This window comes from Anabrus simplex, chromosome 1 (assembly GCF_040414725.1).
Source record: "Anabrus simplex isolate iqAnaSimp1 chromosome 1, ASM4041472v1, whole genome shotgun sequence".
NCBI classification, from domain to species: Eukaryota; Metazoa; Arthropoda; class Insecta; order Orthoptera; family Tettigoniidae; genus Anabrus; species Anabrus simplex.
The window spans coordinates 1072951736-1072974693 of record NC_090265.1 but is presented as its reverse complement, the minus strand read 5'-3'; the positions used below and the strand labels follow the sequence as shown (position 1 = coordinate 1072974693).

Below are 22958 nucleotides of genomic sequence, written 5' to 3'. Positions count from 1 at the left end.
CGTAATTTATTTATCCATTTCCGTATATACATTTCCATTGTTATTTGAATTTAGCGCGATTTGTTCAGGTGAAGTCACTAGGAACGCCACCGTCGAATTGTATTCCATTTTAGCAGGGCGAAATCCGTAAGTGTCGCGTATTGTCTCTACTGTATTTGGTTTAATTTTAGGTTGCGTGGCTGGGTATACCTCTCCCAAGCGAAGCCCATTAAATTATCCCATCAAGACAAGACAAGAGAAGCCCTAGAAAGAAGAAGAAGAAGTGTTGTTTTGGTGTTTGACAGGTTTTGCTAAAATGTGTTCGAGAACTCTGTGAGCTATTTACGTTACCAAATCTGAGGACAACTGTTAAAAAGAAACTGATCTTTATGTATGAAAGTGAAGAATCATTTTAAAATAAGTGGCTAAATGCACTTGGCATATCCGACGAAATGGCGAATGAGATGCCAGATAACGACGAAATATCTATCTCCTGTTCGTGGGACGTACAGAACGGTAGAAGTATTGAAAATGCATTGTCATACGATGCAAAAAGTGGCGAAAGGGGAATGTGAGTGTACACTTTTGCTTCAACTTTGATTACTTTTTCTCCCCAGACCATTTATGTGTGCTTTAAGTTACAAGTATCCCAAAGTGTTATCCAAGAGCCTACAAGTGCAGTTTGTGTACCTACCTGAAACCTCTGCTACATAATAAATATATCTCTATTTCAATTAACAGACAGAAGCAATGGATTATGGCGCCTGGACCACTGCTTTAGGTTATAAAAGTAAATATACTTATGGGGGGGGGGGGGGGGTTGGACCCTGGCAGGCGTATTGAACATATCTCTCGTCCAGAATCATTATGAAATAATCCTTCCGGATGGACTCTATGTTCCTACCAGAGTAATATTTATTCAACATGTATCAGGCTCATACTGCTTTATGGCTATGAGGCCTGTGGCTATATTTCCAAGACTCCACTTCCTAAATTGTTTTCAAAGTTTTTTCAAAACAAACTACTAATAAAGATGACACGAACTCCCTGACTGAGATCTAATAGAAAGATACGTCTGTATTCCGACTATTAGAATTCAGATAAATGATATAGCCAAGATGACCAAGGATAGAATACTCCTAGCTCAGTCTACTGATCTGGGCATCTCAATTCTAAAGCAGGTTATGAGGACCAAGAAGCCAAACAGTCGTTATAAACACTGTGGCCTTTGACTCACTTCTGACCTGACCGTGCTCGCTAGCTGCTGTCGCTTAAGTGCGGGCAGTATTCGGAAGATAGTGGGTTCGAACCGCACTGTGGGCAGTCCTGAAAATGGTTTTCCGTGGTTTCCCATTTTCACACCAGGCAAATGCGGCTGTACCTTAATTAAGTCCACGGCCGTTTCCAACTTCTAGGCCTTTCCTATCCTATCGTCGCCATAAGACCTATCTGTTTCGGCGCGACGTAAAGCCACTAGAAAAAAAACCAACCATTTTCACTTCAGGCAAATGCTGGGACTGTACCCTAATTAAGGCCACGGCTGCTCCCTTTCCACTTCTAGCCCTTTCCTACCCTGTCGTCGCCATAAGACCTATCTGTTCGGTGCAACGTAAAGCAACTTGTATTAAAAATTATAAAAAACTTATGACCTGGTCTAGAATTACCATTTTGGACTATTCTAAATTAGCTTCACAAACTCACTAAAGTATTCAAAATTAAAACCTGAAAAGAGCTGTTTGTTAAGAAAAACTCCTTCCTTTTCATCTTCAGTAAATTAAAATGGACCGGGCCAGAAGGTGCTGGCCTTCTGACCCCAACTTGGCAGGTTCAATCATGGCTCAGTCCGGTGGTATTTGAAAGTGCTGAAATACGTCAGCCTTGTGTTGGTGGATTTACTGGCATGTAAAAGAACTCCTGCGGGACAAAATTCCGGCACTTCGGCATCTCCGAAAAACGTAAAAGTAGTTAGTGGGTCGTTAAGTTAATAACATTAGTATTAAATTAACATGTTATTCTATTCCAAATTAGTAGTGACGAGGGGATTTCTCTTCTGGCTGGAAGGAAATTTTGCCTTCAAGGCAAGTAGTTTTCTCCGCCACTAGTGCATGAATAGAGATTCTTTTGACTCATCGGGTATTTGTTGGAAACAGATGAGTAAAAGGGCATAGTCTCAGAAAGTGCAGCCAAGCAAGTGACTGCGCGGTTTGGGTCACATAGCAACCTGCTTGCATTTGGAAGACAGTGGGTTCGAAAGATGGTTTACCATGGTGTCCTATTTTCATACCGGGCAAATGCTGGGACTGTACCTTCATTAAGATTATGGTCCTTTCCTTCATACTGCTAACCCTTTCCTATCTGATTGTCGCCATAAGATGTAAAAAAAAAAAATCAGAATGTGTAAATTAATGTTTATCTGTATACTTATTTAAGGTATTCAGTTACACTGCAAACATAATTTTTTTTATAGATCGTATATTGAATTTTCAGTTGTACATTAAACTCTTCATGAATTCACTATGAGTCAAGAAACACAATGCTTTGGGAACTTCCATACAAGAAACATGTCTTCTTGATTATTTGGATTATTTCCAGTAATATTATAAATTCTTCTGTTGTGTTTCAGGAAAGATCTGGAGTGCATAGTGAGTTTGGAAACTTGCATCGAGCTAGGAACTCATGATGCTGATCTACCTTGCACTATTGAGATAAAATTGTTATCAAAGAATGTTGCAATTACTGAAATATCTGTTGTTTCAGAGGTAAGAACTGTGAATTAAAATTGCTACTTAAATTTAATATTTTTAAAACTTTTTTTATAAACATACAATATGTTGTACAGGGTGTTCCATTCATTTTTGACCTCTGATTTTTGCTTATGAAAATCAAGCTAATGGTAAGAATTTAATAAACTTTACAACAGACATACCTTGGTGTATGAGAAGTGTGTGATCTCACAGCAATTGTTGGAAGTGATCACCATTAACATCACTATTGCTGTCACCTGCCCAAGTAGTGTCAAGTGTCAACATCTGGAACTTTCTGGCTTGGAAGTAACTGGAAACAGCTTATCCCCCTGCTAATCGCTCACTAATGATAGATAATGATTCAAAGTGCATAAAGATTTCATGAAGGCAACTAAAAAAGGACAAGAACATACACATTGGAATATTCTGCTAAATAAAATTAGACATGTGTGACTGAGACCCTATTAGTTCAAGGTTCATAGTGTTGAACATGGAACTCAAAGAGAAGAAAATGTGCATACTTCAAATGTATGCTGTAACAGATTATGCAGATGTGGTAGGCACAGATATTTTATACTGAGTTTCAGAGGTTTCCAGGCAAGGCTTGGTTTTCAGGTGAGAAAATATGGATCATGAGGAAGAATCTGAATGGAAGGCTAATACAAGTCAAACAGATTAGAGATGGGGTCAGCTGTGGAGGGAAAGAACGGTTCATGATAATGGGAAAAGATTTATCGAATTTAAAATCTTTAATCATTTACTCTTATGAAACTTGGTTTCCATGATTACCTTCCAAACCAGAAGTAGAAATGAATGAAGCCAAATACGTGGAGGAATGGATAAAGTATAACCAGTTATCTGGAGTAATGTTGTGGATGATAAAATTATTAGGGGAGTAGAAGTAGCAACAGAACACAGACTGTTTAATAGCAGTTTTAAGGTTGAAGAAGCCAAGGGGTGAATGGACAAGGGCCAACAAAGAGTTGGAAGTTACAAAATAGAGAATAGAGAAAGGAACTGGAAGAAGAGTTACTTATTATATGATCAGGTTCATTCCACAGATTTTGAAACCAAGGTGAACATTTTTTTCTTCAATTTCATTACCAAACACTGTACTTAACATTTTTATCTCAAAAGTTGAGACCTTGACATAAATTGCATCTTTGATATCATAGTATACCTGGTAGGTGAGTTCTGAGAAGGTGCTGAATGACAATATTTGGCAGATGGGAGTCACAAACATGTTTGTGTATAGACTCCCTCCCCAAAGCTGTATTATTTGAATGACCTCCAAATGTTGTTTGAAAATTTAAAATGGGTTACTTTATTAATTTATAGAAAAAGATATAAATGCCATTAATTATTGCATATTTTAATAGTCAGGTTTGTGACTACAGGGTCCACAGCTTTGGGTGGAGGAGTCACATATGACACAATCAATTTCTGATTTTAAATTAGAGAGTTAATTTATTTCACAACATTTCCACTAGAGAGCAACAATATGCACTTCTTGTTGGACACCATATTAATATATGAAGATTCTCTCTAATTCTTGTTCATCGCACATGGTGTGTGTTAGTGTCTCTGGAAGTGTGTGGATTATACAGTCTCTATCTACAGACATATGTGACTATGTTTCAAACCTCAAATATTGACACTATCAGAGAGCAAGGAAAGCTGCCAACCAGAAAAAGTATCACCAGAACAAAAGAAGAAACATGATGCTAGTTTTATGGATAAAGAAAGACATTGACAGAAAATGTTACAGCAAATAAAGACTGCCTTCAATCAGTCATCATTGATATGCATAGAGGGTTGTCACCCAGGTCGCGGATTCCTTATCAGTTGTTTATCTAGTCCTTTCCTAAGTGATTTCAAAGAAATTGAAAATATATCAAAATCCCCTTTTCTTATAAATGAACATTTGCCCCAAGTTTTCCTCTTGATTTCCAATTTTATCTTCATGTTATGTTCTTTCCTACCTTTGAAAGCTCCACTAAAGGTTATTTGGCTAAGAATGTCACTCCACATCATCTCTCCAATGACAGCTTGGAACATTCTGATTACTCAGCAGCTTGCAGCTTGTCTCCTTACTCCCAAGTCTTTCCAGCCCGAAGTTTGCAACATTTTTGTAACACTACTCTTTTTTGTAGGAAATCACCCACAACAACTTGTGCTGTTTCCCTGTGGATCTTTTCCAGTTCTTGTATAAAGTAATCCTGGTGTGGGTCTCATATACACTTGAACCATGCTTTAATTGGGGTTGTACAAGAGACCTATACGCCCTCTCCTTGACATCCTTACCCTTGATTACTCTCATAACCGTATGAAGAGATCTGTAACCTTCTTTATGTGATTTCCTCAATGAACATCTTACTTACAGTACTTACAGTGATCACCATGATGTACATTCATTCCATCAACACAGTAATTAAACCTGAGAGGACTTTCCCTCTTGGTGAAACAACCTGACTTTTCATCCTGTTTACATACCATTGTCTGCTGTCCGTCTCACAGCATTGTCAAAGTTTTTTTGCAGTAACTTAACCCTCTTGGAGCCAAGAGCCGATCTGGTCTGCCGCTCCCCATCAGCTAGAAGAGGCCAGAGCCTGCCTCCCCTCTACTACTGTAAAGTGCCAGGCCGTTTTCAGTGGAAATACATGTATTTTAAAATTCGCGTATATCTACCGGTGCATGTCAAATACCGGCATGAAATTTTCTACATATCGACTACGTAGAATAAGAGTCTGGTTTGGAGTGATATAAAGAGTCAGAAACGTTTTGTTGTTGATTTATAGTTGTCTATAACGTTTATTTTTAGGAAGAGAAAAATATTTTCGCATTTTCTCTCTCAATATCTACTTTAAAAAAATAATTTACGATATAAAAGCATATACGTAATAATGTATAATGTACTTCTAAATACAATTCTACAGAATAACTAATTTGAACGAGAAAAATAAAAACATAAAAAAATATAAATTCAAACATATGTCACTAGTAAAAACAAGACAATTTTACTCACCGATAAAATTCGCGTGTATGTATCGATGTTTGGCAAATACTGACAAATTTTTCTACGTGCGGACAACACAGCATAAAAATAATTCTGAATTATTAAATAAGTGAAAAATAATAGTTGATATTACAGTTTTTTCAGAAAAAAATAGTTTCTCGTTTTCGGTTGTAGTATATATTAGAAAAATAATTTTACAATACAACAGAATTTACGAAATTAAGAAATGTATGTCACTAAAGCCGTGGTTTGCTTTGGCTTACTAAGCGACCGCTGCTCAGTTCGGTACCTGCAGTTTAAGAGGTGAATCATGGTCAGTGAGATGGATCCTCTCAGTAATTATTCTTGGTTTTCCAGACCGGGGTCGCCCTCTCACCCTCAGATATTTCCTCAAGTGCAATCACTTAAGGTCACTTAGATTGAGTGAACCTCGAACCAACCCTTCCACGAACCTGCTACGCAGGCGTAGCAGGGGGAGAGGTGATACTCCCACGTGGCGCATCCCAGGTGGCAGATGGGGGGGTCCTAACCGGCTTGCCGGCGGACTTGAGGGAAATAAAATACCTCTCGCGGACCAAACTCACACCCCCTGTGGGTGGGGGAGGCAGACGAATAATACACCCACGGTATCCCCTGCCTGTCGTGAGAGCCGACTAAAAGGGGCGACCAAGGGATGGTTGTATTCGAACCATGCAACTACATGTGATTAGTACCACCACGCGGAGAACACCAAGGGTCGCTTTTACTTGTGCGTAGTACCACTATATTAGGTACGAAATAGGTTTGTGATTAGTAGCACACAGGAGCACCGCGCGGTCGGCTTTTGCAGTACCTGTGATTAGTACCACCATATGAGCGGGACCATGGGATGATAGCTACCATGGACCTGCCTTACCTGTGATTAGTACCCACTATATGAGGAACACCACGAGATAGGGAGAGGTCCCTGTGGTTAGTACTCTTATGTGATGAACATCATAGGTTTGCGTTGCCTGTGAATGGCGCCGCAGAGTGAGAAAAACATAGGTCTGTATTAATGTCGAATTTCATAAGCTTTGAGTAGTACAATAATGTGTGGAATACCGCAAGTCTCTGCTACCATTGATTAGTACCGCAACAGGACAGATACCATGGTTCTACATTACTAGCGATAAGTACGATTCTGAGGGGCCTTTGACTTGTATTTTGGACCCATTTAGACACCAAGCATCCTCGATTTGCCTTGGAAGTGGTCCCTTGGTCAGTAATACTATTAACTATGATAGTTTTTTGAGTCGGATCCACTGATTGTTTTAAATTCATGTTCATTCATTCATTCGTTCATTCATTCTTCATGGCATTTTTTATTTTGGTCAGTGGATAATTTTGAACTTTTACTTTGTCGTTTCATTTCGTACCATTAGGGGCCGATGACCTCGATGTTAGGCCCCTTTAAACAACAAGCATCATCATCATCATCATCGAACCAACCCTCAGGACCAGGCGAATATTCATGACCTCCAGGTGAGAGGCAGGCACGCTACACTTGGCCCGCGGAGACCGGCATTTAGGTAATGATAGAGGACTATATGTGACTACAAGGTTTAGCAGAGAGTAAGTGAAAAGTAAATTGAATTATGATATGGGCGGAGAATCAGACGGCACAGCATGTTTAGGTCCAAGAACTTCCTTGAAGTAGACAGGAGTTTGAGGAATGTTGTCCGGTTAATTGGGACAAATTTCCACAAAATGTTCTCCAGGGACATCATCATCATATTCGTTATCACTGGTTTCATCTACCACCATATTCATTTAGTGCCATTAGAAACAATTAAACGTCTCTTCTTTAGCTGCGGTGATTCCGCGGACGTGTCCGGTATAATTTCGTCGCTACTCTCTGAACTAAATTCCCTATCGCTATCCGATAAATCATCCGCGTTAACTTCGCATTGTTCCAAATACTGCATTAATTTATTGTCATCAATACCTGCTGAAAAAATATCACGTGAACAACTTGCTATTTTCCTTTTACAAATCCACTCACTGAGGAGCAATCCCGTACTGACCGGTTAGCGGTATTTGTAAACACACGAAACGACTCTTGTGAAAGTTGTGAAAGATATAACACCCTCTTAGAACTACCAAAGCAAGACCAGGCACACAATAACGTGTAGCCCCTTTACTACAGGTTGTAACAAAAGTATGCACGTCACTATAGGTTGCCTCAAAATTATGTATATCACAGAATTTTAAGCCAGCCGATGTAATCGGCTCTGGCAACTTCCGACTGGATTGTTAAAGGCCGACCAGATCGGCTCTGGCAATTTAAAGGGCGGGTGCTCGTACTACCGCCTGGCACCAAGAGAGTTAAAGGCTCTTCAGTATGTCTGTTGAACACTCAAGTTCAATATAAAATTGCACTATAACATACCTGACAAAAAAAAACCCACTATTAAACATCATCAGATTCTATCAAGTCACACTCAATATTTGGAAAAATTTATGATAATTTCTGTCCAAAAACCTAGGATTGGACATTTGGAACTTATCTTAATGAAGTCTCACTTAGTCTCCACTCCAGTACACAATGCGAGGCATTTGAAAAACCATTGCTCTTTCATTGGCTCAAATCCCCCCTAGTGTTCCTCTAGTATTATCATTGTAGTTTTACTATTATTATTAAAAATAATTAATAATTAAATTAAATACTTAAATAATAATAAAAAATAATAAAATTAAATAATACATACATACATTATCATTATAGACTGTTATGCCTTTCAGCGTTCAGTCTGCAAGCCTCTGAGAATTTACTAAACGTCGCCACAATCCTCGATTTGCAACTAGTGTTGTGGCCTCATTTAGTTCTATACCTCTTATCTTTAAATCGTTAGAAACCGAATCTAACCATCGTCGTCTTGGCCTCCCTCTACTTCTCTTACCCTCCATAACAGAGTCCATTATTCTCCTAGGTAACCTATCCTCCTCCATTCGCCTCACATGACCCCACCACCGAAGCCGGTTTATGCGTACAGCTTCATCCATTGAGTTCATTCCTAAATTAGCCTTTATCTCTCATTCCGAGCACCCTCCTGCCATTGTTCCCACCTGTTTGTACCAGCAATCATTCTCGCTACTTTCATGTCTGTTACTTCTAACTTATGAATAAGATATCCTGAGTCCATCCAGCTTTCGCTCCCGTAAAGCAAAGTTGGTCTGAAAACAGACCGATGTAAAGATAGTTTCGTCTGGGAGCTGACTTCCTTCTTACAGAATACTGCTGATCGCAACTGCGAGCTCACTGCATTTGCTTTACTACACCTTGATTCAATCTCTCCTACTATATTACCATCCTGGGAGAACACACAACCTAAATACTTGAAATTATCGACCTGTTCCAGCTTTGTATCACCAATCTGACATTCGATTCTGTTGAATTTCTTACCTACTGACATCAATTTAGTCTTCGAGAGGCTAATTTTCATACCATACTCATTGCACCTATTTTCAAGTTCCAAGATATTAGACTGCAGGCTTTCGGCACAGTCTGCCATTAAGACCAAGTCGTCAGCATAGGACAAACTGCTTACTACATTTCCACCTAACTGAATCCCTCCCTGCCATTTTATACCTTTCAGCAGATGATCCATGTAAACTACAAACAGCAAAGGTGAAAGATTACAGCCTTGTCTAACTCCTGTAAGTACCCTGAACCAAGAACTCATTCTACCATCAATTCTCACTGAAGCCCAATTGTCAACATAAATGCCTTTGATTGATTTTAATAATCTACCTTTAATTCCATAGTCCCCCAGTATGGCGAACATCTTTTCCCTCGGTACCCTGTCATATGCCTTCTCTAGATCTACGAAACATAAACACAACTGCCTATTCCTCTCGTAGCATTTTTCAATTACCTGGCGCATACTGAAAATCTGATCCTGACAGCCTCTCTGTGGTCTGAAACCACACTGGTTTTCATCCAACTTCCTCTCAACGACTGATCGCACCCTCCCTTCCAAGATGCCTGTGAATACTTTGCCTGGTATACTAATCAATGAGATACCTCGATAGTTGTTGCAATCCTTCCTGTTCCCTTGCTTATAGATAGGTGCAATTACTGCTTTTGTCCAATCTGAAGGTACCTTACCAACACTCCACGCTAATTTTACTACTCTGTGAAGCCATTTCATCCCTGCCTTCCCACTATACTTCACCATTTCAGGTCTAATTTCATCTATTCCTGCTGCCTTATGAAAATTGAGTTTATTTACTATCCTTTCCACTTCCTCAAGCATAATTTCACCAACATAATTTTCCTCCTCCCCATGAGCTTGGCTGTTTGCATCACCACCATGATGATTTCCTTTTACATTGAGAAGATGATCAAAATATTCCCTCCATCTCTCCAGTGATTCCCTGGGATCTATTATGAGTTCACCTGAATTACTCAAAACACTGTTCATTTCCTTTTTCCCTCCCTTCCTAAGATTCTTTATTACTGTCCAGAAAGGTTTCCCTGCTGCTTGACCTAGCCTTTCCAGGTTATTACCAAAATCTTCCCATGACTTCTTTTTGGATTCAAGAACTATTTGTTTCGCTCTGTTTCTTTCATCTACGTACCAATCCCTGTCTGCCTCAGCCCTTGTTTGGAGCCATTTCTGATAAGCCTTCTTTTTACGTTTACAGGCTGTTCTCACTTCATCATGCCACCAAGATGTTCGCCTTTTCCCATCTTTACACACTGTTGTTCGTAGGCATTCCCTTGCTGTTTCTATTACAGCATCCCTGTATGCCACCCATTCACTTTCTGTATCCTGAACCTGCTTACTGTCTACTGTTCGAAACTTCTGACTAATCATATCCATGTACTTCTGTCTAATTTCCTCGTCCTGGAGACTTTCTACCCTTATTCGTTTGCAGACAGATTTCACTTTCTCTACCCTAGGCCTAGAGATACTTAGTTCACTACAGATCAGATAGTGGTCTGTATCATTGAAAAATCCGCGAAAAACTCGTACATTCCTAACAGATTTCCTGAATTCAAAGTCTGTTAAGATATAGTATATTATGGATCTGGTACCCCTAGCCTCCCATGTGTAGCGATGAATAGCCTTATGCTTAAAGAATGTATTCGTAACAGCTAAACCCATACTAGCACAGAAGTCCAGCAAACGCTTTCCATTCGCATTAGCTTCCATATCTTCCCCACATTTACCAATCACCCTTTCGTATCCTTCAGTTCTATTCCCAACTCTCGCATTGAAATCGCTCATTAACACTATTCTATCCTTGCTGTTCACCCTGACCACGATGTCACTCAATGCTTCATAAAACTTGTCAACTTCATCCTCATCTGCACCCTCACATGGTGAATACACGGACACAATTCTTGTCCTAATTCCTCCCACTGACAAATCTACCCACATCATTCGCTCATTTACGTGCCTAACAGAAACTATGTTGCGTGCAATGGTATTCCTGATAAAGAGCCCTACCCCAGACTCTGCCCTTCCCTTTCTAACACCCGTCAAGTACACTTTATAATCTTCTATCTCTTCCTCATTATCTCCCCTTACCCGAATATTACTTACTCCTAGCACATCCAGATGCATCCTCTTTGCTGACTCAGCCAGTTCTACCTTCTTTCTTCCATAAGCCCCATTAATATTGATAGCTCCCCATCGAAATCCATTTCGTTCGCCAAGTTGTTTCCAAGGAGTCCCTCGCCTGTCAAATGGGAGTGGGACTCCATTACTCCCATAGGTCCGAGGCTTGCTTAAAGTGTTCTGAGCTCGGTAAATTCATGAAGCAGGATGCTGCCCTACTTACACATAGTCCAAGTGAGGATCTCTCCTCTAACGGGTTATGGACCACCGGTGAATTGTATAGTCCTAGCCGCCTGAGCACAAGGAGGGCCACGACTCAGAATATGTCCGAGATGCCCACTCCCATTCCATAGCAACTAGTATCCCGACTCTCAGGACCACTTACTAGGCCACTCAGCCGTTGCCCATGGTCCACGAACTAGGACGTGACTACAGTAACCCACAAACATGAACCACTCAGTAATTAAATAATAATTAAATAATTAATAATTAAAAATAATTAGAGTTCTTGTAAGGTTTTTTTGAGTGAAAAATGATAACCTAAAAGATTGTGTCAGTGGCGAGGATGGTGTGTAAAATCAGAGAAAATACTACAGATAAGAATATCCTAACCTACATTCCAGACCTTGAAGTTAGAGATTACCTCCTGTGGGATTCATTAACCACTAATACAAAAAGTGTAAATGTTATCTAGATGTTAATTAAATAGAGCAAATTGGAGGGAATTTAAAAAAAAAATATATGCTCAGTCAGGTTGGTTTCGTGTTTTTTTTTTTGCAATGTAAATTACAATTTCAGCTTACAATGCAAAATTATTACCCAGGCCAGTGAGGATTCTATCAAGAGGCAACTACGTTTGATTCAGAGTAAATTTAATTGCAGGAAGAATTGTTACATCTGCACCACAATCTATTTCAAATTTAAAAGGACAACCATTGACATTGATTACTACTTGGTATTGTGCCATTCCACTATTCCAGCAATCAAGCTCAATCGAATTAAGACGAATGTGATTACTAGAAATGAAGTTAGACACAATGAATAAATTTTGTAAAATGTCAAGGACTGGGCGAGTCGGCCATGCTGTTAGGGGGGCGCAGCTGTGAGCTTGCATCTGGGAGATAGTGGGTTCGAATCTCCCTGTTGTCAACCCTGAAGATGGTTTTCCATGGTTTCCCATTTTCACACCAGGCAAATGCTGGGGCTGTACGTTAATTAAGGCCATGGCCGTATCCTTCCAACTCCTAGTCCATTCCTATCCCATCATCGCCATAAGACCTATCTGTGTCGGTGCGACATAAAGCCACTACCAAGAAAAAATGTCAGGGAAGTTGAGAATAACGCAAAGTCAGAATGAATAAGATCATGGTGGTACTGACCAAGACAAAATAGATATTTGAATTGTTTAGACCTACACTGTTTAAAATCACAATTGAAAAACTAACTCAAGGGAGTGGACGTGTCCCGATCAAGAAGCTCTAAAAATCGCATAAAATTGCTAAAAACGAGAGAAGAATTTAAGAAAGAAAAGCTATTTACAGCATATAAATAAGTATACAATAGAAGAATATATAAAAAGATTAAATAAATACACGAGATAGTAAATTACACAACTTGTAAATTGATTCGCAGCGGCATAAGAAAAGTGCAACAAAAAGGCCGTGACTGTAGGAATGAATATTCAATATATCACAGTATAAATGATTAACAACTAGTAAAGCAATTCTGTACAAGAACACATTCAAATATTTGCAGACATTTTGGAGGACTAATGGCAACTGATATTACACAGGGTGCGGCAGAAATACTTGACGAATTTCAGACGTAAATAACTCAGCAATGCAACAAGCCATTCACAATTTTGTTGTGTAGTTTAAAAGAATAGCATTTGCCATTTATGTCACATACAGTAGATTGGAGCGAACTAAAGGTCGTATTGGCCACAGCTTTCAAACAGGTGTTATTGTCGTGGTGCGTGCAGTCTTGGCCTTGGCCTTGGAGAACACGTGCATTGTCTTGTCTGGGCTAGTCAGTCAGCCAGCCAGTCGCCAGCATGGCATGGAGTGTTGAACACCGAGGTTTCGTGATTGAGATTTATTTAAAAAATGGTGACTCTGTTACCACAACACAGCATTTGTTTTGCAGACACTTTGGCTTAGATCGACATGAAAAAGTTCTGAGCAGGAACTCCATTCTGTTATGGGTGAACAGTTTGAGAAAAAGTGGTTCGAGTGTGAAAACGAAGCCGCCTGGTAGGCCTCGTAGCGTTCGAACACCAGAAACCGTCCATGCAGTGAGACGCCATTATGCAATCTCCTCAATGTTCGGTGCATAGGCATTCATGTGCTATGGGACTCTCGGATCGCACCGTAAGGAGGATTTTACACGCAGGCATGAAGTTCCGTCCGTACAAAATGGTGGGTGTTCAGAAACTCAGTGAACGTGATTGGGCCAACCGCAGAGTGTATTGTGAGACTATCCTGGAAGGTGTAGCAGCTGACACCAGTCTCCTGGCAAGTGATGAAGCGCGCTTTCATGAATGACCTCTCTACAGCGAGCGTGTTACTGTTTGGTGCGCTGTCGCTGATTTCGGAATTGTAGACCCTTACTCTGTTGAAGAGGAGGACAGAACTGTAACAGTAACATTGGATCATTACGTACAGCTGTTACGCAACATCCTGCAGCCGACACTCGCCGACTTAGAGTATCCTGATGATATAGATGTTGATTCCTATAGGGAATCTGAAATATTTGTACTGAATGAGTAAATTTATAATACCAATATAAATGGTCTGTTATTGGACGTTATCAGTTTTCCAGCTAACTCATTCCTGATTGCCAGCGTTTCGCCCCCGTGTGGTAGGTTGGGCTCATCAGTTGGTATCTAGCACACCTACCAAGACGTATGGCTAGTGCATACCGTGGAGGCCACTGCGTAGGCTACTTGGAGCCATTGGCAGTGCCAGTGCACTATGAGAGACTGTCTCATTACCAAAAATTGATGCCTGCTTGGCCAGCATATGGGGGCGAAATGCTGGCAATCAGGAATGAGTTAGCTGGAAAATTTAAATGTCCAATAATGGACTATTTATTTTGGTATTATAAATTTACTAATTCGGGACAAATATTTCAGATTCCCAATGGGAATCAACACCTATATCATCTGATGCCAAGCAAGCATCAATTTTTGGTAATGAGTCAGAGTCTCTCATAGTGCATTGGTACTGCTGGTGGCTCCAAGTAGCCTACGCAGTGGCCTCCACGATATGCACTCGCCATGCATCTTGGTAGGTGTGCTAGGTACCAACTGATGAGCCCAACGTACAGAGTAGTAAATAAGTTGCAGGATTGTTGAGCGACTTCGGAGGGACCTAGACAACGTTGTGAGATGGACAGCGGACAGTGATATGATGGTAAACAGGATGAAAAGTCAGGTTGTAAGTTTCACCAAGAGAAAAAATTCTCTCAGTTTTAATTACTGTGTTAATGGGGTGATAGTACCTGATGAGGTGTAAGTACTGAAGTGTTAATATAAGGAATGATCTTCATTGGGGTAATCCTATTAAGACCGGGCGAGTTGGCCGTGCGCGTAGAGGCGCGCGGCTGTGAGCTTGCATCCGGGAGATAGTAGGTTCGAATCCCACTATCGGCAGCCCTGAAAATGGTTTTCCGTGGTTTCCCATTTTCACACCAGGCAAATGCTGGGGCTGTACCTTAATTAAGGCCACGGCCGCTTCCTTCCAACTCCTAGGCCTTTCCTATCCCATCGTCGCCATAAGACCTATCTGTGTCAGTGCGACGTAAAGCCCCTAGCAAGAAGAAGAATCCTATTAAGAAGGTTGTTAAGAAAGATTACAGATTTCCTCACATGGTTTTGAGGGTATTTAGGGGTTGTAGTAAGGATGTAAAGGAAAGGGTGTATAAGTCTCTGTTATGACACCGTTTAGAGTATGGTTCAAGTATATTGGATTACCTTGTATGAGAATTGGAAATGATCCAAAGGAAAGCAACAAGATTTGTTCTTGATGATTTCCAATAAAAGAGTAGTATTACAAAAATTTTGCAAACTTTGGACTGTGAAGGCTTGGGAGTAAGGAGACAAGCTGGTTGACTGATCATTATATTCTAAACCATCAGTGGAGAGATGGCGTAGAATGACATTAAACCATTAAGCTTGAGTGAAGCTTTTAAAAGTAGGAAAGATCATAATATGAAGATAAAATTGGAATTGAAGTAGACAAATTGGGCAAATATTAATTTATAGAGTAAGGAATAAGTGATTGGGATAATTTATCGAGGGAAATATTCAATAAATTTCCAAGTTCTTTGAAAACATTTAAGTAAAGGCTAAGTAAACAATTTTAGGGAATCTGCCACCTGGGCAACAGCCCTAAATGCAGATAGTTGATGATTGATTGAAAGAGACCAACTCCTAGGCCTGCTGTCTGGGCTTGATGGCAGCCCTCCCTCTTCATGAACACATCCAGGAATGAGAGAGCTCCCAGTGCTTCTCACTCCATTATGAAATGGTTGTGGGATGCTGTTCAAATGCCAGATATGAAATGAAATTTCAAATTCTGGTTATCAACCATCAGTATCATGCTCATCTCTACCGAGAAGCCATACAGATAATGAAACATGACTAATGTTTCAACAGGAAAGAAGAGGGCCTACAGATTAGCAGAATTTGCCAAACATTGTTTGCTGCCAGACAACAGAAGAATGTATGTTTTGGATCACACAGTGCAGTTCATAGAAACACCAGTTAGCATCTAAAAATAGGATAAAAAACTGATGCTTAAGTTTTGATTTATTCACCAGTGGTTTTATTGCTTTGTATTGAACACCAAAAGTATCAATCTTTTATCCTATTTTTAGACACTAATCAGCAAGAACTTTATAATAAGAATATATTGCAGCCGAACGGCCATTATGGTATACAGACCGTTATGATTTACAATATTCCAGTAATGATTTTGTTCTCGTACATTTGTTGAAATGGTACAGTTCACAGTGCTTATTACACAACACACACACACTGTGGAGACGAGTCGTGAAAACCTCGGCGCGCACATAGTTGTTGGTGAAATCCATGTACCGCTAGTCTGTTCAAGGCGATTCTTAGGTCGTTGTTTGCTCCTGTCCAGCTTCGGTCCAACATGGCATCTGTTGAGTAGAAGTCTGAGTCAATCTCTGCCCTTTTCCTTTGTCTGGTTAGGAGCAATTTCTGTTCCTGCTGTGTGGATGGGAGTGGCAGTCTGATTCTCAAATCTTCTATTAGAAATGTTTCTTTGGCTAGCTCGTATGCCAGTCTTGAGCGTGACATCTTGGAGATTCCTAGAATCCTTTTAAGGAATCTAGCCTTAACGTTTTCTATGGTCTTTAAGTCAGTTACTGTTAGATTCTCCCAGATTAGTTCTAGCCCATAGGTTAGTACTGGAAGCACCTTGGTGTAGAACAGAGTCATGGCTGTGGATATAGACAATCTAGTGGGTTCACTGATATATATACTTTTTATTGCTGCCATGTCCGGCTCCATGGCTAAATGGTTAGCGTGCTGGCCTTTGGTCACAGGGGTCCCGGGTTCGATTCCCGGCAGGATCGGGAATTTTAACCTTAATTGGTTAATTTCGCTGGCACTGGGGCTGGGTGTATGTGTTGTCTTCATCATCATTTCATCCTCATCACGACGCGCAGATCGCCTACGAGCTTCAAATCTAAAGACCTGCACCTGGCGAGCCAAACTTGTCCTCGGACACTTCCGGCACTAAAAGCCATACGCCATTTCATTTTTTTTTTTTTTTTATTGCTGCCATAGACCTCTCCTTTATATGGTTTCTAAATGAGGTGGCTGAAGGTTGAAGTGTTATTCCGAGGTATTTAAACAATTTTACGATTTCTATGTCTTTCCTGCCACATTGCATTCTGTCATTGTGTGAGATTCTTCTTCCCTTTCGGAAAACCATCTGCAGCATAGCCTTCAAGTTTAACCATTACTTCTTGGAGTTCGTCTCTGTTGTTTGAACCTATGGCTATGTCGTCTGCATACATATATAGTGCAACCGAAGTGTTGTGAGTGGTGTTTATGATATCAACACCGCCTATAGCTGGGGACTGAGTGGATCACCTTGAAGCACTCCATTTGTTTGTATTATGGGGACCGAAGATGTCTTGCCATCTTGAACTGTGACTGTGTTGTGTGCCAGGATGTTGTTTATCATTATTGTCAGCAGATTATCTGATCTGATTATGCTTCCCAGTTTACCAAGGAGTATTTCTCTGTTTAGAAGGTTGAAAGCTTTGCTGAAGTCAACAAAAACAACGTAATATTTCCCTTTTGGATGTCTCGTTGCATTCTGTATGCTGCCGATGAGATTTTGGATTACGTTGAGAGTTCCCCTGCATTTCATGAAGCCAAACTGCTGTTCGGGTATCGATCTTGCTGTTTCTAAAATGAGTCTATTCTCTAGAATCTTGGTATATATCTTCAAGATGTTATTTTCAAGAGCAATGCCTCTGTAGGCATCAGGGTTCTCTCTGTTTCCCTTGCCTTTGTAGAGCATCCTTATATCAGCCTGTCTCCATATTTCTGGTATTTCTCCTGTTGTCATGCATGTGTTGAATAGGGTGGACCATATATGTATCAATAGGTCACATGAGTCTTTCAAATTTTCGTTGAATATATCATCCGGTCCTGGTGCTTTTTTTGTTTTTTGAGGCTTGAATTGTCATTTTGATTTCCTCCTGATCTATGAGAAAAGTCGCATTATTTATATTCTTTCGGAGTGGGAGAGCCATCTCAAGATTTTGCTAGTTCAGGGTCTCAGAGAAGTGTTTTTGCCAGGATGTTATTGGAAGTTCAGGAGTGTCACTTGTGGACCTTTTCTTGAGTGCTATAAAAGGATCTTTTAAGGCTTCTTCTGCTTTCATTAGTGTCTGGGTTTCTAAATACTGGGCTTTCTTTAGTTGAATCAGTTTTTTGTATATTTTCTTCTTTGCATACTCTGTAAATATGGAGTTCTCATTCATTTGTCGTGCTGTGTGGAGGAGTTCCATAGTTTCTTGTCTGAGTTTGTAACATTCTTTATCAAACCACAGTTTGGCTGTTCTTGGTGTCAACCAGATTTGTGCTTCCTTGAGGGTGCTTAGAACAATGTCTAGTGCCAAGTTCAATAGACCTTCTTTAATCATTTGCGGGATTCCATTTAATCATTTTCCTTCTCTAGCATTTCTGGGCAAATTTTTCTTGTGATGTACTGCTGTAGGCTCTTCATGTTTATGAGGTTTTGTCCCCCTATCTCGATTAGAATGGCAACAGGTACATGTTTCTTCAGGATGGCAACTGGGTTTCTATACATTACCACAAGGCTACCTTTGACGAAAACTAGGTCTATAGTACTTCTGCTATTAGGAGCTATATAGGTTGCTTCATCTGCCTGATTTATTAATTTGTAGCCTTCTTCCTGTAGTATATCGAGAATGAGTTCTGTCCTATAGTCCTGTTTATCTATTTGGCAGTTGAAGTCACCTCCAAGAATCACTGTCGAGTCATTTTTTGCTCTTGTTATTGCATTCACTCCATGTTCAACTGCATCATCCACATTCCTAGCCGGGCTTATGTAGAGACCTATAATAGTTAATCGGTCTGTCTTAATAAGAATCAGATTTTCTTCTGTATGGACTTGTTTTGGTGTACCTATATTGTCTCCATAGAAGATGCTAACTCCTCCTTCTGGTCTGCCTTTATAAGATGTTCTAAACTTGCCTGTTTGTTAAATTTTATTTAACAATTTTTGAACTTTGTTTATTTTGCTTTTCAAAGAACATCAAAGAAAATAGTTTGTTTTTATCCTTTTCAGATGCAAAGCAGCAATTATTTTATAAGGTGTTTTAAAAGATGTTTGTGTATTTTATTTTTGATTTAAATGTCTTTGTACTCTTTTATCTTGTACTTTTGACGTCAGCTGAAAATGGTCCATACAAGGACCGAAACATGCCCTAATTGAAGATTAAATTGACCCTTTATCATAATTTATAACGAAATAGTTGTACAGTAGTTGTACAGTATTGAACAGATGGATATATATTTAAACTCAATTCTTTGATCTTAAAATTGTAATTCATATGGAAAAAAAAAAATGAAATTCATTTATTGTAATTGATAAGGGCTACCAAAGTGTAGTTTGAAATATCGATATATTAAAAATGTTAACATGGCCTGATGTTCTTTCTGGCATTTTTACAATTCATTTGGGGCCAGCACTTCGTATAGATTTAGCCCAGTTTTATCACCAATTACCTTTCCTGACGTCAACCCTCTATGGAGGGAGGTACTCACAATTACATGTGTCTGTGATGTTTGTATGTGAATATGTTTGTAAATGAAGATGTATATTAATACAAGTAGAAACGTCCAGCGCCCTAAATAGACAAATTAATCAGATTGGTTAAAATCCTCAGCCTGGCCAGAAATCGAACCCGGTGCCATCTTGACCGAAGGCTATTATGCTGATCAGATATTAACACAGCCTAATATCTCAGAAAAATGTCAGAACTTGCCATTTATCCTCCTCTTTGTTTTACCTGAATACATTAGGAAATATACTTGTTAATTATGTTCGTTACCTTTACAGGCTAGAATAATTGAAGTTTATGGACAGTGTGGAGAATATCTGACTACTGCTCATGGTGAATTCATTGATGAATGTGAAAACATGGCTGTATATATGGCAGAAATCAGCATTGTTCAACCCTCTTCAGACTGTTTACTGAAGGTAATTAATTGATTATTTGTTTTTGCTTCAGCGTATGTTCATAATGGTGAAATATTCAAGGTCTTCTGTAAAAAGTTTCAAACCTAGACTTTGTGTTGATTTTTATTGATATATTCAATTAATGATGATGAAGAAGAAGAAGAAGATGATTATTATTATTATTATTATTATTATTATTATTATTATTATTATTATTATTATTATTATTATTATTATTATTATTATTATTATTATTTTAATTTGATTTAATTTTTAATAATAATAATAATAATAATAATAATAATACATAAATAAACAACTGTTTATGTCATTCATAGATTTCTAAAAGGCTTATGATAGTATACACAGGCCCACTCTTTTAAAAATCCTCAGTTCATATGGCCTTCATCCTAAATTAACAAAAATTATTGAATGAACTTTAATCAACACAGTTTCAAAGGTAAAGTTCAGGGGAGTAACGTCAAATGCTTTTACAATAAATACAGGCCTCAGACACGATGACAGATTATCCCCTCTGCTTTTCAATGTGGCTTTAGATTACAGCATGAAAATTTGGCAAGAACAAAACCCACCTAAAATCAAAATTGGAGCAAAACCCTCAATAAGGACAAATTGCTTAGGGTTTGCAGGTGATTTAGCTCTCTTAGCCCTTGACATGGAAGAAGTCTGTGCTCAGATCACAAGTCTTCAGAAAACTGCATTAAAAACACGATTACAAATATCCTTTGAGAAAACTGAGATCATGCCAATGAAACCCCTTGACATAAACGAAGTCATCATAAATGATCAAAAAATTAACATAGTCCTACAATTTAAATACCTTGGAGAAATCATTATGCACAACTTAAGCAAGAAAGCAGCGTGGATAAATAGAACCAACAAAATGAAAAAAGTACAGTTTCTAACCTGGTCAACTTATAACAAAAGATGTTTGTCAGTAGACACTAAGACCCAACACTACAAAACTATAACTTGCGAAACCTTGTTCCAAATTAAAAATGAACGAACAACTGATCAGCTCCTCAAAACTGAAAGAAGAACTATTAGAACTTGTATAAATAAAAAGTATCAGGTTGAAGGAGTCTGGAGAATCCTCCCCAATGAAACAGTCTATCAATTGATCCAGTTACCAGCACGAGGAAATAATCACTTATTTCTTTCACATCTTACGATTACCAGAAAACAGGATTTTACGAAAACTAGTAATGAGAAATCTGGGAAAGAAGACAGGAGGGCATTGGATCAAAGAAATTCAAGAGGATCTCAAAACAGCTGGAACTCAAAATTACAGATGCAGAGAACAAGAATAAAATTACCACACTTCTTAAAATCACAAATTTTCAACTGAAATGATGCACAGAAGGCCTGTAGAGATTTAGATGAATTAGGAACACTGCGATCAGAAAACGAATGAAGTATTATTATTAGTGTGTGATGTGTACATGACAATCAAAATATACAAAAATAGTACAGAATATACAAATATACGAGTTGATAACAGCATCAGGACTTCACTTTTATATTTTAATGTCCAAATTTTTTAACCATGTAATCACTTCTAGTGTTACTTCATGGAATACCTCCATGGAACCAGGAAATGCACGTAGGGGGCCCTCTGAGAACTATGTGCTTGATAGACTGCACTTGAGCACCACAGTCACAGCAGGGAGAATCTACCCATCCCCATAGATGTAAGGCTGCACCAGTCCTACCAACACAACATCGGATCCTGTTCAGGGTTGACCAGACAGCACGGGGGCAGCTGGTTTTATGCTCGGGGTAAGATGTCACATAAACCACGGGGAGACGACATCCTCCACTCTTCTCTCTAGGCTTTCCTGGAATTGAACCGAGGACGAGACAGGTCCAAAGCTGTCTTCCATGCAGGTTTTCTTGATTTCAGCCTAGTTGTAGTGTGCTGCTTTATATCTTGATGTATAGGAAGGGCCTCATTCTTTCTACACCATAAGCTGGTAAGTGCTTGTAATGCTGTATGGAGTTATGTGAAGTAATAAGAAAGGAAGAGTTTATACAAACCTGCTGAAAAAGGAAGTTGATAACAGATCCAGAGAGAGTATTTTGATAAACTGCTGAATATGAAAAATTGTGCAGAGGAGACATTAAAACGGTGTGATGACTCAGCACTAGAAGATGATATAATAAAGTAAGAGGTGGAATTAGCAGTCTGTAAAATGAAAATGAGGAAGGCACCAGAGATGGATGACATTAGAGTGGAAATGTTGAAGGCTGCTGGAACTGTTCGACTACAGTGGGTGTGCATATTGTTAAAGAGCATATGGAAACAGAAAGTTGTGCCAGAAGACTGAGGAAGGAGATTAATAACACCAGCCATTAAGAAGGTGGGGGACAAAAAATGTGTGTGATAACTATAGAGGAATCACACTCATCTCACAAGTGGCAAACATACTTGGAGAATGAGAAGAACGGTAGAAGGAGAGTTGCAAGAGGAATAGTATGGCTTTAGAGGTGGAAGATCTACATTGAATCCAATTTTCAGCATGAGGCAATTAGTGGAGAAGAATTGGGAATATGGAAAGAATTTGGTCATGACATTCATAGATCTAACAAAGGCATACAAGTGTTCCCAGTGAGAAAGTTTGGGAAACCATGGTCAAAAAGAGATGGAATGGTTTAGAAATGAAACTGGACTATTTGTTATTACTATTTGCAGATGATATTGTGATCTGGGGAACAAACAGCATGGAAGTACAAGAACAACTTGATGCACTGAACAAGAAAATTGAAAAGTACGGTATGAAAATAAGCACAGAAAAAAGCAAGACCATGGTGATATTAAGAGGAGAAAGACAAGGGAAAGGGATTCTGAAAATTGGTG

The 22958-nt window shown here is 39.2% G+C and overlaps 1 protein-coding gene across 1 annotated transcript in view; it reads left to right on the top strand.

The window, feature by feature from the left end:
* The first annotated feature begins 237 nt into the window (after positions 1-237).
* LOC136876184 (uncharacterized) overlaps positions 238-22958 on the top strand; it is a 53832-nt gene continuing 31111 nt past the window's right edge. The window contains exons 1-3 of the mRNA XM_067149925.2: positions 238-550; positions 2603-2738; positions 19961-20101. Of these exons, the coding sequence (XP_067006026.2) occupies positions 432-550; positions 2603-2738; positions 19961-20101 (396 nt within the window). The 5' untranslated portion in view covers positions 238-431. The remainder of the gene's footprint in view (positions 551-2602; positions 2739-19960; positions 20102-22958) is intronic.